Genomic DNA, 17,500 nt, shown 5'->3' on the forward strand with positions numbered 1-17,500 from the left:
CAATGCATGCAGCTTTGCAGCATAGCATGTTGTTTTGGTTTCACAGGCACAGCGCCCACAATTAAGCATAGGTTCCATGTTGTGATAGTCTCTGTAATTACACGGGCAAGCACGGAGGCTGCAATTTAAAAGCTTTAGGGAAATTTCCTTCCCCCCCCTGCGAGTCGAGGTGTTGTCGTTTCGTCTCGCTACCCGCTCCGACTGTAATCCGACAGCCGCGGAGGTCCTTGTCTTGAAAGGGAAAGACATGGGGAACCTATTTCTGATCACAATAACAAAAGACAAAGTACTCTGTTGTCTGTGGTCGGGTTTCACACCGACTAGACTGGGAGTGTGGGGTTTCTTCTGGACTCACCGGACGGGTTTTCCTGGTTTTTCTGGGGGGACAGAAAAACCCGGAAAAACAAGGGAGGGAGTTTTAAATTAATCCTTTTGCTAAGGAAATGCTTAATTTCAGTGGTGGAAAGTAACTAATGTACTCAAGTATGGACTTAAGTACCATTTTGAGGTACTTTTAGTTTACTGGAGTATTTCCATATTTCTACACTTTTACTTCTACTTCACTACGTCTCAGAGAGACATATTGCATACTAGTCTCCACTGCAATTATTTTAAAACCTTTGGTACCAGTTACTTTGTAGATTTTGATTATTATTACAAAAACATACATTAACCACTTATTGGCTATTTCGGCCCATTTGAAAATAGCCAAATGAAGACGTGGCGTTCTATTTTCAAAAGATTGTCATACATTTGAATACTTTGAAATGGGACATTCTGCACATTGAGTGCTTTTACTTTTGGCACTTTAAGCACATTTCGATGCCAATAATACTTGCTGTACTTTAGACCCAAGTACATTTTGAATACCAGACTGTTACTTTGCACGGCATCAAAGCTTACACATCAAAGCTCCCGAAAGTTCTCCGTGTTCTGCCGCTGTTATCAGCTCTACTTTGTTCATCCACTTTGTGCTGCGATTATCTGCATGACACCCCCCTGACTCTCTCTCCTCTCTCCTCTCTCTCCTCTCTCCAGGGTCTCTCGTCCCTCAGGGCCAAGGAGATTCTGGCACGCGACGGCCCTAACGCTCTCACCCCTCCCCCCACCACTCCAGAGTGGATCAAGTTCTGTCGGCAGGTAAAAACCCCCCCCCCAAAAAACACTAAAGAGTTGCCGCCGCTCTGGGTACTTGAAACTGTAATGTGGGTCATCGACATGTCCATACATGGACTAATGTGTCCGACTGTCCATGGCAAAGACTTGGTCTTGTCCATGGCAAATTCTAGATTTCCCCCTTCTTTTTTTTTTTTACACACCATTATAATGTTATTTTGTATCATAAGATCCAATTACTGAATGTCAAGCCTCCAGGTTTTCTTCAGAATATGTGTGACACTGATGTACACTGACACGTTATGAGTCCACTGGTCCTCAATGGTTCTCAAATGTTTTATTAACTCTGTAGCGTGCAAATCGTTCCATTTGAACACTCTCAGAGTTACAGATCTGTTATGGGGGCATTCAGGGCTAGGTCTATTATTGTCCAAAATGTCCACCACAAGCCAGCATGGGGATGGGCGGCCCTAGGGGAACGGGAATGTATGGGGATGGGCGGCCCTAGGGGAACGGGAATGTATGGGGCAAGAGTGCCTCCGAGGTTTGTTTGGGATATTCAAAAATGCGAGAGGCAGAGGTCCGCTCATTCTGCGCTGAGCCACTGCCTATAATACAGTACTAAATCCTTTAGAGTTGCGGCCAGCTGCTTTGTGGGTCATCTGGAGAGGCCTGCTTGCATCTGAATGTCCTGTTGTCATGCGTTCAGATTGAGGTGGGGGCGGGGCGGGGGGGGGTTACTGCCAGCTGTGTCTTCGGAGCTTCTGTCAGTTATTGATTTTCTTTCTTTCCGTTTGGTTTGAGTTTAGTTTTGAGTTTTTACTTCAGTTAACCAAAATGTTTATTTTTTCCCCCCACACCTAGTATTACTTTTGACCCTAAAACTCTTTGTGTGTTTTTACAGCTATTTGGCGGTTTCTCCACACTCCTGTGGATCGGTGCGATCCTCTGTTTCCTGGCTTACGGAATTCAGGCCGCGTCTGAAGATGAACCGGCCAATGATAACGTAAGGGGAAAAGAAGCGGCCGTTCTCGAAGACCGTGGCTGTTCTATGCTCTTACTTGGTACATTGTTGACTTTGTAGTTGGTTGATAGTGATAGTCATTTGTGATCTTCTTCGTCCTCTCTCTCTCTCTCTCGTATACGCGCAGTTGTACCTGGGTGTTGTGCTGTCCGCCGTCGTCATCATCACCGGATGTTTCTCCTACTACCAAGAGGCTAAGAGCTCCAAGATCATGGACTCCTTCAAGAACCTGGTGCCACAGGTGAGTTCCTCCATGCGGCCATCGGCAGGAGATACTGGCTAGGATTACCATTACCTAGGAATGCCATCCCCATGAATTCAAGCCTTCGTGAGGATTCGAGGTTAAATGTGTGTGTTCTTTGGTGTTCGCAGCAAGCCCTGGTGGTCCGCGACGGCGAGAAGAAGCAGATCAACGCAGAGGAAGTGGTCGCCGGAGACCTGGTGGAGGTGAAGGGCGGAGACAGGATCCCCGCTGACCTGAGGATCGTCTCCGCGCACGGCTGCAAGGTTCGGAAACCTCAAGAGATATCACTTTGTACCCGATTACTGAAACAGCGTCTACTACTGTGCCCTGCTTGCTGTTAAAGGGACACTTCACCCTTTTTGCAAAAAAAAAAATGTTAATGACGTTTAGAAGCTTTAGATCACTTTCCTGGGGGACATCAGAGCCTGTTGTCTCTGATGTCATGGACACTGGTCTCACTACCTTCCTGGACTACAATTCCCATAATTCTTTGGTGCACTGCTCCTCCTTGTGGATAGGGGGGAGAGCTGTCTTACTGAGACAACATGTAGTCCAGGAAGGAAGTGAGCCCAGTGTCCATGACATCAGAGACAACAGGCTCACTGCTACAATCTAAAATATCTAAAACCACATATTACACACATAAATACCCCCAGGAAAGTGATCTAAAGCTTCTAAACGTCATTAACATATATTGTTTTGCAAAAAGGGTGAAGTGTCCCTTTAACTGTATTATTTTGCCCAGACAAAACAAAACACACCCTTGTCGGGTCATTCCTATGTGTAGGTTTTTTTTTTTTTTCGTCTTCACCTTCCATTTCCGGTAAAAACAACAATTCCCCTTCTTCTTCCAGGTGGACAACTCCTCCCTGACCGGTGAATCAGAGCCCCAGTCTCGCACCCCAGACTTCTCCGCCGACAACCCCCTGGAGACCAGGAACATCGCCTTCTTCTCCACCAACTGCGTTGAAGGTAAAGGACAGGAGGAGTCATTGAGGACAGGAAACTGGCCATTTCTTTCGGGAGGCGGCCTTTTTTCCGACAGCATTCTAGCCGACGGGGCAACGGTCCGCTCCGCAGCGGGGGGACATTCGCTGCGATGCGAAAAAGCGATGGTCCGACATGCGCTGCTCCCGTGCTTGCGGTTAGGGTTAGGTTAGGATTGAGGTTTCTGATCAATATGCTGTCGGAAAAAAGACCTGCACCCTTTCTTTCTTTGAGCTAAACATATATACCCCCAGGACGTATAGTCACATCAGCAGTTGCTCACATATTTTCAAATGACCACTGAAGTAGTGCATTGTTTCTTTTGAGATTTGATTCAATGAAGAATGTTTTTGACCGTTTTTTGCCGCAACAAAATGTTGTTTGATGTTAAGTTGATTACAAATGTATTTATCAGTTCCATGGTAACCAAAATAATGAGTCAGACCCCTTAGTCAGAGGTCAGAGGTTTAGAAAAAGTAAGACGTTGCTTAAGTCATTGTGTTTAAATAGGCTTGTCGCAAATAGAAACGATGACATTGCATGATAAACCTTGTTGTATTTATCTTGAAAGACTATTCACTCTGAAATGTATACATTTGTATTCCTCCCTGATTTATCCCTCTATTCTAAACATCATCGACTGTTGTTGTGAGTCATAAAACTGGACATAATAACTCCTGTAAAATCATTGTTCTCGACCGCATTGGTTGAGAACATTGATTGGAAGCAGCGTGTTTCCATTTTGTTAACTCACTCAGTGTCAATCAAGTGTTTGGACGTGTTTTTTTCCCCCAAAGTGCCTTACAGGCAAAACTAAAACGTGTCTTATTTGACTCCCCAAAACACTGAGAAAACTGTTGCGCCTTTCTTCGTCCTTTTTTTCTCTTTAAACTTGACTACGGTAGCGGTGGTCTCAAAAACATAAGGGAAACTTTGACAGGAAAAGACTCGCTCACCGTATAAACAAAGTCCACGCCCACAATCAGGTGATGTCACCAATTAGTAATGCACAGCACCTGAGCTGTATTGTTTGGAAGCTGTTTAAAAGTTCTTTGTCTGTAAAAAAACCATAGCACTGACGAAGGTCTGAGGACCGAAAACGTTTTGCTTTTTAATCTCACCATGAGCACAGAGCACCATGAGCACAGCATCTTAAAATAAAATAAAATGTATTTTTCTAAGTCTCAAGTCTAAGGCGTTTATTTGACTCCCCCCCCCCCCCCCCCCCAGGTACCGCCAGGGGCATCGTCATCAGCACCGGAGACCGCACGGTCATGGGCCGCATCGCCACGCTGGCCTCCAGCCTGGAGGGAGGCAAGACGCCCATCGCCAAGGAGATCGAGCACTTCATCCACATCATCACGGGCGTGGCCGTCTTCCTGGGCGTGTCCTTCTTCGTGCTGTCGCTCGCCCTCGGCTACGGCTGGCTGGAGGCGGTCATCTTCCTCATCGGCATCATCGTCGCCAACGTGCCCGAGGGCCTGCTGGCCACCGTCACGGTGAGTCCTCCTGATGCTCGCTATAATAATCGGTTCGCCATGTACGGCAAAGCCATGGCCGCCTCAGCTCCACCTGTTCTATATATTAGTATGATATTAAGCACTTCAACGAACAAAATGAATCTTGTTTACTGTTATTCTTTATCTTCTTGTTTTAGTTCTTGGTTTTTTTGGACCGTTGATATGGTATGCTAGGTATAGTAAACCTAAACCGTTGATATTGTATGGTAGGTACTAGGTAGTATAAGCCCTACATTTACGGCAGTAACGTCTTGAGCCTTTGATGTTGGCTGTTTTAAGCGATGCCTTGAAACGTCTGTCTGGCCCTTGTGACTCTAGTTACAAACTCTTGGTTCTATTTCTCTAATGGGTTCTCTATAAATGCAGTTGGACTCGCTCCCTGTTGGAAGCTGTAGGCCTACTAATCAAATTCTAAAAGCCTGTGGTTGGTACTAATACCGTAGATAGGATCATACTGTCAAAGTCACAAGCCTTTGATGAAGACAACCAAAAACATGGCATAAAACACAGCCCTATGTGTGTGTGTCTGAGAATAGACGAGAACCTCGGGACCTGCGACGTCACCGCTAAAATGTTTAAAACTCACGACTATGCCGTAAAAACATCCGATAACCGATGTTCCGTTCCACCCCCCCCACCAGGTGTGTCTGACGCTGACCGCCAAGCGCATGGCCAAGAAGAACTGCCTGGTGAAGAACCTGGAGGCCGTGGAGACCCTGGGCTCCACCTCCACCATCTGCTCCGACAAGACGGGCACGCTGACCCAGAACAGGATGACCGTGGCCCACATGTGGTTCGACAACCAGATCCACGAGGCCGACACCACCGAGAACCAGAGCGGGACCTCCTTCGACAGGAGCTCGGCCACCTGGGGAGCCCTGGCCAGGGTCGCCGGCCTGTGCAACCGCGCCGTCTTCCTGGCGGAGCAGACCAACGTGCCCATCCTCAAGGTACCCCGACCGGCGTCTGGTCTTTTTTTTCCTTTTTTAAAACTTCATTTTTATTTGCAGATAAACAGAGAATTGCAGTCACACTGTAAGGGTTCACATTCATTCATTAACAACTTCAACAAGCAACGGCGTCTTGGTCTTAACGGAGTAGCCGTTAACCTTAATCTGATGATAATAAGAACCATTGACGAGTAGTAGAGGTTAAGAATGACATAACTCCATTCAGAACGCACCGCAGCTCCGACTGTGTGCGCTTGGGTCTTAGGCTGTTTCCCCCCCCTACACATCTGTCTTCATAATGACCAGATACGATGCATGTTTCATCCCAAAAAAAAAGATGAACAAGCCTATGACCCAGACGTGCGCATGCTCTGAGCTACGTTGCGTTTTCAATGGATTTTTATTTTCCCCCGCCTCTAACCACTGCTCGCTGGCAGAAAACGGTAAGAAAACGGCTACTCCGGAATTGTCCTTTAAACATTTCGCCACAACGATCCGCCCCAGTCATTCAGAATAGAAAGGCCAATTTACAAACGCAAACAAAACAACCTCAGCTGTTGTTGGTTGGTTTGCTCCGGTTCACCCATTGACAGCAGAACAATAAGGGTGCTGAATAATTGAACGGCGAAAAGAAAAGAAAATGTACAGATAATCAATCACCGTAAACCTGTCAGGGGGAGTTAGATCACGTCAACTCTGTCAAGAACCTACCAACTGGAGAAACATCTATTTGTCCAATATCAGGGGGAGGCAAGTACAGCAAATGTAAGGCCTCATGTGTTGACTAATTATTCCAATACAGTTGGGTTTTGATCACGGGTTCATTTTGGCATGATGCAATGACCGGAATCACCCAGAAAAGTCCAACGCTACTCTCCGGCCAGCCAACCCTGGCAAAGCTACACTATTATGTCAGTGTCTATTAGTAAAAGTAAAAAGTAATGGCCTGACTGAGCCCCATGGAGGGGGCCCATAGGCTTTAGAGAGGAGAACCCAAGCAATTAGCGAGGTTTAGTAAAGCAGAGAGAAAAGATGACAGAATAGAAATGTGTCTATAGTATAGTATACTGGGCTATACTGGTCTACAAGCAATCTATTACTGGCCTACATTTAGCCTATTGCAACCTAGACTTGTGCATATACAGGTATATACACTGTACAGTCGTTGAGCTGCGTTTTCAGTCCCCCTGGTGGACAACTGCTGTATTCATGTGAACAGATATAGATATGAGATAGCCTCATTATTATTATTATTATTATTATTATTGCGATAATATTAATAATTATTATTACAAGTACCGTTTGGGTCATTTTTTCTTTCTTTTGCTGGAATGCGGCGATTTTGGCTGAGTACATTGTGAGTACATTTCACCCAGGTGTCTTTCCTCTGCCGGTAAACCCTAGATTAATAGATATACATTAACCTACTTAACACATTTCGGTGCCAATTGCGCGCTCAAAATGTCCCACTTATATATATATACGGCTGTCCCTGTGGCTCACCCGTTACGCGACGCTCAGCCAATCACAGCGCCGGACGGCACACCTTCTTCCAGCCAATCACATGGTACATTTTCCGGTCCAATCACAGCGCCAATTTCCATCCTCATTACAAAAATGATTAGTTAGATTAGATTATGAACGGGAGGAGTAGGACGGAAGTGATACACTCCTCACTGGCAGGTGAGCCAGTAAGGCACAGCGACAAGTGCCAAGTGATAGTTTGGCGACACCTTGTGGTGACTGGTGGTCAATTGAAATCGGTTCAAAAAACATTTAAATCCCATGATAGTTCCATTCCAGTTAGCAAACGGCTAACGGCTACTGTACCAGTAGCATCTTCGTGGTACCGCTGGATTATGTCCGTAATAAAAGTCACGGTTAAGATACAGCTCCTCAAGATGAAATGCAAACCATATTCGTATCTTAAAGGACGTCTTCACCACTTTTCAACCTATCTTCATATAATTGGTCCTCATAATGTTCATGATAAAATAGTGCATTTTTTTCTCTACTCAGTCTGTGTCTCATAGGAGGGATATGGGCAGTCTTCCAGTGACATCATCAGTGGGGAATCCAAGCTAATAGAAACTGTAGGCTTTCTATTCCTGAAAAGTTGCAAGGCGATAATGGAAGCCATCGCTCTCGCTAAAAATAAAATAAAATAATTTAAAACACAGACCCATGTGTGCAAGTTTATCATGAACATTAGGACTGATTTTATAGATGGGTTCAAAGGTTGAAAAGTGGTTAAGTCATCCTTTAAGGTGTGTTTCTTATTTCCTACTTTCCCGGCTCCTCTACACACTCAGCTGTAGGGGTTCAGACAATTTGCTAAATTAAAAATAGTATTCAGGGAAGTGGTCATAAAACACATTTATGTGGAATGGTCATTGGTTATCGAGTATGACTTTAATGTTACCGGTGTGTCATCATTTCAACAGAGAGACGTGGCCGGAGATGCCTCAGAGTCAGCCTTGCTGAAATGCATCGAGCTGTGCTGTGGATCGGTCAAGGAAATGAGGGAGAAATACTTCAAGCTGGCCGAGATCCCCTTCAACTCCACCAACAAGTACCAGGTATATAACAGCAGTCAACCGGAATCAACGTCTTTTAAAAAAATATATATTTGGGGTCCCACCAGACATTGACGGAATAGCACAGGCTATGTGGCCGTTACTAGACCCCGTGTCTTCCTTTTATTGTTTATTCTTCTAGCTCGGAGGCATCATTTGGGTCATCAGGGGATGGCCAGCCCCGTCTTGTTAACATGTAACCTCAAATTCTGTTTATTTTATGCATATTGTCCCCAACTCTGAACTTAATCTGATTTCATCGCAATCGATGCCAGTCCATCTACATGTGACATGTGTTTTAGTTAGATAAGAGTTTCATTGTATGCAACCATTCATTTATTATAACCACTTTCAACGTGGCATCCCTAATTTGGGAATGTCATTTATGTGCAAAACATAACGATAGCACACGGTGGCACAGTTGGTAGTGCTGTCGCCTCACAGCTAGAAGGTCCTGGGTTCGATTCCCGCTCGGGACGCTGTGGGTGCTGGCGGCGTGTTTCCTCCTCCGCGTCATCAGTGCCCATACCCGAAGGCGGGGGTTGGCGAAAGGGCCTTTCTGTGTGGAGTTTGCATGTTCTCCCTGTGTCCCCTAGTGTAGGTACCCTCACAAAAAACATGCAGTAATCCTGGTCACTAAACTGCCTCCCCCTGGCCAGTCGGGGCGCCTGATGGAGGGGAAAGGAACTGGTTGGAATAACGTGTTCCTTCCACGCGCTACGTCCAACCAGGGAAACTCCCCCCCCTGTCAGGTGTAAAGGAGCAACTTGGACACTCGGGCATGAAGGAAGCATGAGTTCAAGTCCGTTGCTCTCCCCTTGTCCCCCATATATGGGGACTAGGTTGGCGGAGGGTGTGTAGAGCCCAGGATCACATTAGATGATTGACACAGGGGTGAAAAAATGGGTTACAAAATCGTGGGATAAAAAATCAATGGCCCAAACTGTGCCCAAATATGTTGAAAATAGGTGATTTCCGTCCCTGTTTCTTTCTGAAATGACACCTCTTGTTCTTTCTATAGCTCTCCATCCACAAGAACATCAACGGTGACACCAAGCACCTGCTGGTGATGAAGGGAGCTCCGGAGAGGATCCTGGACCGATGCTCCACCATCCTGGTCGCGGGAAAAGAGCAGGCTCTGGACGAGGAGCTCAAGGACTCTTTCCAGAACGCCTACGTCGAGCTGGGAGGGCTGGGAGAAAGAGTGCTGGGTAAGAAAACAAGAACAGCATAGCTGGACTCACACTTCTGGACCTCAAAATGTTCCCTTAAAACCCATTCTGACCTGAGATCAGATTCTATACGAGGTTTTCCACTGGACACACACTGGTCTGATTATAACCCATTCTGACATGAGATCAGATTTTAAAAAATGTCAGTCGTTCGATTTTTCAAAAAATAGCAGACCTACAAGCTCGTAGCGCGCCACTCGGTGGCGCGCTATGAGCTTGTAGATCTGCTATTTTTCAATAGCTAAAGCATGACATGATGCTAACACCAAAACGGGTTCCCGTTCAGAATGGGTTAAAATATATAGGCCTATATATATATATATATATATATTCAAAGATTTGCAAAACAAATAGCAGATATATACAAGCTCATAGCGTGTCACTTCTTCGTGCTATTTTGGAACTCTTGAAATCTAAAAATGACACGGATGCTTTCCCCCCGGATTGAATACAGGTTTCTGCCACATGAACCTCCCCGACGACCAGTTCCCAGAGGGCTTCAACTTCGACTGTGAGGAGGTGAACTTCCCCACGGAGAACCTGTGCTTCGTGGGCCTCATGTCCATGATCGACCCTCCCCGAGCCGCCGTGCCCGACGCCGTTGGCAAATGCAGGAGCGCCGGAATCAAGGTATAACGCACCGTTATACCGTATATAGGCCCCGGGGCTTCTCAAAGTGGGAGCCTTCCTTGACAACCTAGGGGGTTGCCTTGACGCAAGTCCAGGGGTGCCTGCCTCAGAATAGGCTACTTTGATTACTTTATTTGGAAATCATAAATGTCAGTTTTAACCACTTAGACCCTCTACTTAGTATAAGTATAGAGGGTCTTAGTTGGGTTAGTATAATTGGGAGTTTTCCACTCTTTGCTCAGCTGTGGTGTTTGTTGTGTCTCCGCCCCTCAGGTCATCATGGTGACAGGTGATCATCCGATCACAGCCAAGGCCATCGCTAAGGGCGTCGGCATCATCTCCGAAGGCAACGAGACCGTCGAGGATATTGCCGCGCGCCTGAACGTTCCAGTGTCAGAGGTCAACCCAAGGTATGTCAGCTCATTCATTCATTCATCGAATGAAAACGACTCTGTGAAATGTTTTCCAAGTCCACACAGTGGTTCCTGTGGTTCCTGAACCCAGCACCCGGTTCCTCGTAACTGCTCCTGACAGCGTTTTAATTTCCATTTGTTTCACCCCTCAGAGACGCCAAGGCCTGCGTGGTCCACGGAGGAGAGCTGAAGGACCTGTCCCCGGAAGCGCTGGACGACATCCTGAAATTCCACACGGAGATCGTGTTCGCCAGGACCTCCCCTCAGCAGAAACTCATCATCGTGGAGGGCTGCCAGAGACAGGTAACCATTATTATACTTACTTGTATTTATGTAGAACCTATTTCAACTGCTTTAAAAAAAAAAAAAAAAAAAAAAAACCATTTAGACCTGTAACACTTCTACGTTGTTATACGTTTCAAGTTGGGAAACACCTTTCACATTAGAACTAGACGTGATTTTGTGATCGCGTCTAGTTCCGTTTTCCTGTGGGACTGCAACGCCGGTGTTTTTACACAAGATGGTGCTGTTTGCTGACATTTGAAAACACAAAAAAAAAGTCGTCCTTGGCAGGGTATGAGTATTAAATAGACTGTGCATAGATTTAACCTAGATTAGGATCATGGCCTTATATGTCATTGGACTGTATGTGTGTGGAACCGGCTTGACTTCCGGCTTATAAATATAGCTATAAATGGTGAATAGCTTATGAAGTGAGAGCACTCCCTTGCCCTTTTGGTTGTTTGCCCAAAGGTCTGACATTTCATTTATCTCTTGTTTTCTCTATAGGGGGCCATCGTGGCTGTGACAGGCGACGGCGTGAACGACTCTCCCGCCCTGAAGAAAGCCGACATCGGTATCGCCATGGGTATCTCCGGCTCCGACGTCTCCAAGCAGGCGGCTGACATGATCCTGCTGGACGATAACTTTGCTTCCATCGTCACTGGAGTAGAAGAGGGTGAGTTTTGAGTTTGAGATCCAACAACAAGCATTCAGAAGAGATGTGTTCATGGGCCCCGCGCGTGAGCGGAAGATATAGGTCTGCTGGCGTTACCTCCGTGTGGGAGTGTGGCTGAACGGCCTGAAGGCTTTCAAGAATGGCTTCATGGGGAAATGTGTTTGGAGGAGGGCTTTGTTCTGGGCGGGGGGTGTTCATCATTGGGCTGGGACTGCAGGGCACTCTGCTGGAACATCGCGGTGAAATTGAATTTGGCGGATAAGGTTCAGGATGTCTTCAGAGCTGTTGGGAGAATGCAACTTAATTAATATGCATGGCTTTGGGATGTCGGTATGGCAAATGGCCTCGCACGCACGCACACACACACACACACGCAATTGGTTTTTGAGGCTCCACACACTAACAGTTCCCTCACCGTTTTGCCTGAAATTGTCTCGCAGGTCGCCTGATCTTCGACAACTTGAAGAAGTCCATCGCCTACACCCTGACCAGTAACATTCCTGAGATCTCACCGTTCCTTCTGTTCATCATCGCCAACATCCCTCTACCTCTGGGGACCGTCACCATCCTCTGTATCGACCTGGGAACTGACATGGTGAGCCTTTATGAGGAATAATGCTTTGTCCTTTGTCATTGTGGGTAGTTTTGGCAACTTTGCCCCCAAGCTGGGTTTGTGGGATTTGCTCCGGACAAACAAACAGTTGCTATAGTCTCCTATACAGCCACACGGTAAAAGAAAGTTGGCTTCACACAGGAACAGAACATTTGGTTTGTTTTTTTTGTTCACCCTATGAAGCACAGTTCTGAGTAGGGGCTGAAATCTCTAGGTATATGATAATTTGTCAGATTTAGAGGGCTACGATTCGATAAAATTCTTGATTCATGATTTATATCCCTAATAAACAAACATTTTTGTGACAGGACAAAAAAACAACTTTCCATCCATAATGAAAACATAAGAATTCACCTCCATTATATTTTATTACACTACAAACAAAACAAAAGCAACTTTCTTAACAAAATAATTAACAAGAATCTATGAATCAATTGTATTTTCCCACGACTGTCTTCCGTCTAAAACACATACCTTTTGTTTAGTTGTTTCTTCCTACCATTGTATATTATGACGACGCAACGCAAAATGTGTGCTTTTGCTATCTTTTTTGCTTAACCTGTCGCCGTGTGCTCCTCTCCCAGGTCCCTGCCATCTCCCTGGCTTATGAAGAAGCCGAGAGCGACATCATGAAGAGACAGCCCCGAAACCCCAAGACAGACAAACTGGTTAACGAGAGACTCATCAGTATAGCCTACGGACAGATCGGTAAGACATGGCATCAATCGGTTGAAGCGCGCCTTTGTCGATCCATCGAAGAATTGTTTTTTTTAACCATTTTAAAACCCCGGGGAAAGCATCCGTGTCTTTTTTGTGGTTTTATTTTTTGCACTTTCATGCCGCAATGTGTGAACTTGCACATCTGCCGTGCGAACTTGCACTATTTTTGAACATTTCTTTTTAAAGCAATCCTTTGAAAGAGTGTGAGAATGATTGATCTAGAAGGCATTTGTATAGAATCGGCCTCAATACAAACTAAAATCTCTCTCCCCTATGTGTGTCTCCCACAGGTATGATGCAGGCCACAGCAGGGTTCTTCACGTACTTTGTGATCCTGGCGGAGAACGGCTTCTTGCCCATGGACCTGCTGGGCATCCGAGTGCACTGGGACGACAAGAACTGCAACGACCTGGAGGACAGCTATGGACAGCAGTGGGTCAGTGGCAGTATAATCCTTAAGGGTTTAGAGTTAGTTCGGTTCGGTTTCGGTTAGAGGACCTGGTTTTCAGAAACCTTAGGTTAGAGAAGGTCATTTTAAAAGCGGGCCTTGGGTCTAAATGGTTATGTAGAATGTAATCTGAGTTCCCAGAAGTTTTATTTTTCGCCACTAGGCGGGCGAGAAAAAAGGAACTTCTGGGGGAAAAAAGGAACGTATCCCTGTGAGGGAAGTACGTTGCGCTCAGAATCTGAGCGGACACTCCCCTTTCCGGTCTGAAGCACTGTGCATACCATGAAAATAGTCCGAAGGGAATCCAATTCCAAATTGAATTGTAGTAGGCCACCACCACCGCTCAAGGAGCAATTGTTTCCCTTCCGTCTTATTTAGATGTAGCGCCCACTCCATGTGGGACCCGCCCCTGTCTTTTGATTCGCATTTCATTTGAAACGCAACGCACTGGGCCACGCCCCTGCTGCACAGGATCTGAGGACAATTCTCCTAGACTATGTAGAATGAGGCACCGTGGCTGGTTCAGCGGGTTCGACTCCCGATCCCGACGGCCTTTACTGCATGTCTTCCCCCCCATCTCTCTCCCCATTTCCTGTCAGCCTACTACTGTCTATCCCTCTATAAAGAAAATATATAAAAGCCACAAATAAAATATACAAGGGCCATATATTCGCTACATTTAGAGTTGTTGATCTGCTTTTTCCACTATTTTGTAAACAAGCTAAAATCACGGTGACGGCGCTCTAATCCTCCTCTCCGTTTTCTCCGCTAGACGTACGAGCGCAGAAAGATCGTAGAGTTCACGTGTCACACGGCGTTCTTCGCCAGTATCGTGGTCGTGCAGTGGGCCGATCTGATCATCTGCAAGACCAGGAGGAACTCCATCCTGCAGCAGGGAATGAAGTACGTCCACACACACACACACACACACACACACACACACACACACACACTGACACCACAGGCATTTCACCACAGGACCCACGTTTAACCACTTAAACCATGGTTCCAAAACTCTTTTTTTCTTTACTTCAAGACCACATCAACATTTAAAGTTTAAAAATGTACAGACTTTCTTTGGCAAGAAGGCTGCTAAAAAACATAATAGTGTAGAATTATACATCACATTTTACTCAATGGTGGTCACTTTGTTTGTTGTACCAGGAATGCCACACTTATATGCTTTGTCATATGACCATGTCGCTCGCAGGAAAAAAAGTTAAAAATCTGTTCTTTCCAGCAAGTGACACGCGGTTGTACGACAAAGCATAATTGTGGTTTAAATGGCTTGCCTTGGACATGGTTAATGTTGTTAACTGTACTGTTGGCCCTTCTTGCTTCACTCAGGAATCGCATCCTCATCTTTGGACTGTTTGAGGAGACAGCCTTGGCTGCTTTCTTATCCTACTGCCCTGGCATGGATGTAGCACTCAGAATGTACCCCCTGAAGTGAGTAACACACACACACACACACACACACACACACACACACACACACACACACACACACACACACACACACACACACACAGAGAAAGTACCCCCTAAAGCAGAGGTTCCCAACACCCCCCTCTGGTGGTGGTAGACTGAGGAGTCGCCCCAAAAAAGGACAAAAGTGTAATGAAATATTTATATTACTACAGGTAGTTCTACTGACCGAGCAATTGGTCGTAATACGTTATCCAGCCGTGCTGAAATGAGCGTGACAGCACACCTAGCCGTTAATAGAAGATTTGAGAACGGATTAATCACATTAGAAATGTCATCAGCTGTGCTGATTAGTGATTACACAGAGTATTGTCACAGTATACACACATAAACACACACATTTAACAAATTACCACCTTGGAAGCAAGCAAGAATGGAGGAGAAAGAAAAAGCTTCTCTTTGGGGATTAAACGGAGCATTTAATGTCATTTGAAATGAGGCAATGGGGCGCTCTCTACAGTAATTCAAATATTGTAATAAGGTATTTTAGATTGTAATCTGTATCTGGACTACACAGAGGCGCATGCGACTTTGATTACCTCCAGAGCAAATAAGTGCCATTTAAATTGCATGTATTGTTTATATGGCGGTGTTGTGCAGTTTACCGTTGACCGTTGAAATGTGTTTCCTGTGGGATTATATGCATATCTGGAAACACACGTAAACCAGAGCTGACACAGTTAAACACACGTAAACCAGAGCTGACACAGTTACCTGGCACCCGGCCTACAGTAGTACAGTAGCACAGCACTGTACATGCAAATGCACTCAGAACATTTTAGGAGAAGCCTATTCTATTTACGTTCTCGTTTTCCCAGTAGAGCAGGGTAGATTTCAGCGTTTCACTCCAGCAGTATAATGACGTTCTTTCCCCGCGCCACGTCCGTTTGGCCGCTCTCCAACCTCGTTCTAGTTCTGTAATTACATCCACTCCAGTGTGGAGTTAATTCAAATGGGGTCATGTTGTTTTCGCCCCGTTTCGCCTCGTTTGTCTTTGAAAGAAAATGATGATCGGGGATTTATACATGAGATTCTTTTTGGAGAAGACTCGGCACTTAGCGTGTGACACTGTGACTGGACAAAAAGTAGTGGGTCGTCAGATAAAACGTGGTGGGTTAGCAGACATGAGAGGCAAACCTTACTATACATTATGTGGAAATCTTGACAATTGCATAGTTGTAACCAAGTTTCTCTCTCTCTCTCTCTCTTTGTCTATCCATCCCTCCACCCCTCCATCCATCTCAGACCGTGTTGGTGGTTCTGTGCGTTCCCTTACTCCCTCCTTATCTTCCTTTATGATGAAGCCAGAAGATACATCCTCAGACGCAACCCAGGCGGTAAGAAAGACCTTTTTAGCTTCAGAGCTATTTACTCTGTGTGTGTGTGTGTGTGTGTGTGTGTGTGTGTGTGTGTGTGTGTGTGTGTGTGTGTGTGTGTGTGTGTGTGTTGTGCGCGTGCGTGTGCGTGCGTGCGTGCGCACACACACACACACACACACTCATACAGGTGTGCGGGTGCATACATGCATGCATGCATGCATGCACCTTTCTGTGCCTGCCAGCACAACCAACTCTCTGCATCACAAAGGCTGCTCGCTGCACAGCACGTTCACACGGAAGCAACTGTGTGTGTGTGTGTGTGTGTGTGTGTGTGCGTGTGCGTGCGCGTGCATTTTCTGCCGCCTCTGTAACCTGCAGCATAGATCAGTGAACCGTTCGTTCACGTCGAATGATGCTCCTCGTATGCCAGATGGGGTCGTGGAGTCGAAGCCCTGCCCCTTTTTACAGTTTTTCGTTCCGTTAGCCAATCAGTGACAGGCAGCGACACTCTCTCAAAACCCACCTTTTAGAAGAGCCCTCGAGCAAGGCATTTAACCGACAACTGCTCCAGCAGAACTGCTCAGTGGCTGACAGAACAGAGCCTGAACTGTATGTGCCACCTCTGTACGACTGTGATTGTAAATTCAGTATACCACTGAAACCCTTCTATACCTGATCAAACAGACCTGTAAAGAAAATAGCAGATCTACGAGCTCACAACGCAACACGTTTGTAGATCAGCTATTTTTGGCGCACATGCCCCCCCCCCCCCCCCCCCCAAAAAAATAAGGATACTTGGGATTCAACCGATTACACAAAAGTGGCATTTTAAGTTTTAAGCATAAGTGGCATTTAAAGTTTTTTAAGCATATTGAGATTATCGCTCTCGCCTCGTCTGTCCAACCAACCCCTCTAATGAATGCTCTCTCCTCTTTGTCTCTTCCAGGTTGGGTGGAACAGGAAACATACTACTGAGTCGTCCTTCCTCGGGAGGTTCGAGCGTTCAACATTTTCCTGTTCCTGTTAGTTTTTCTTTTTTTTGTTTTGTATTTTATTTACTGCCACGTTACATTATCTTATGTCCAATCCTGTTCAGTCGCTCCAAAGAAGACAAAAACATTGGATGTGTTGTATATGGGTGCATGTTGCTCACGAAACGTGTTGGTTCACAATAAAACCTTGTCTGCACCATTTTACACACACACGTGACTCGGGAGTTTCTTTGTCTCGGACAGTACGTCGTCTCTTGTTTTAGGTCTTTT

General features: G+C 45.9%; 1 protein-coding gene across 1 annotated transcript in view; it reads left to right on the forward strand.

The window, feature by feature from the left end:
* The window catches only part of atp1a1a.4 (ATPase Na+/K+ transporting subunit alpha 1a, tandem duplicate 4), a 26,561-nt gene extending 9,121 nt beyond the window's left edge, over positions 1-17,440 (forward strand). Inside the window, exons 4-23 of the mRNA XM_080758201.1 lie at positions 1,039-1,140; positions 2,021-2,122; positions 2,268-2,381; positions 2,513-2,647; positions 3,239-3,356; positions 4,602-4,870; positions 5,533-5,841; positions 8,286-8,420; positions 9,439-9,628; positions 10,104-10,279; positions 10,553-10,689; positions 10,845-10,995; positions 11,482-11,650; positions 12,091-12,245; positions 12,848-12,971; positions 13,274-13,419; positions 14,204-14,334; positions 14,779-14,880; positions 16,165-16,256; positions 17,185-17,440. Of these exons, the coding sequence (XP_080614327.1) occupies positions 1,039-1,140; positions 2,021-2,122; positions 2,268-2,381; positions 2,513-2,647; positions 3,239-3,356; positions 4,602-4,870; positions 5,533-5,841; positions 8,286-8,420; positions 9,439-9,628; positions 10,104-10,279; positions 10,553-10,689; positions 10,845-10,995; positions 11,482-11,650; positions 12,091-12,245; positions 12,848-12,971; positions 13,274-13,419; positions 14,204-14,334; positions 14,779-14,880; positions 16,165-16,256; positions 17,185-17,213 (2,886 nt within the window). The 3' untranslated portion in view covers positions 17,214-17,440. The remainder of the gene's footprint in view (positions 1-1,038; positions 1,141-2,020; positions 2,123-2,267; positions 2,382-2,512; positions 2,648-3,238; positions 3,357-4,601; positions 4,871-5,532; positions 5,842-8,285; positions 8,421-9,438; positions 9,629-10,103; positions 10,280-10,552; positions 10,690-10,844; positions 10,996-11,481; positions 11,651-12,090; positions 12,246-12,847; positions 12,972-13,273; positions 13,420-14,203; positions 14,335-14,778; positions 14,881-16,164; positions 16,257-17,184) is intronic.
* The last annotated feature ends 60 nt before the right edge of the window (positions 17,441-17,500 follow it).

This window comes from Protomyctophum bolini (genome assembly GCF_963924005.1).
Source record: "Protomyctophum bolini genome assembly, chromosome: 24".
Taxonomy (NCBI): Eukaryota; Metazoa; Chordata; class Actinopteri; order Myctophiformes; family Myctophidae; genus Protomyctophum; species Protomyctophum bolini.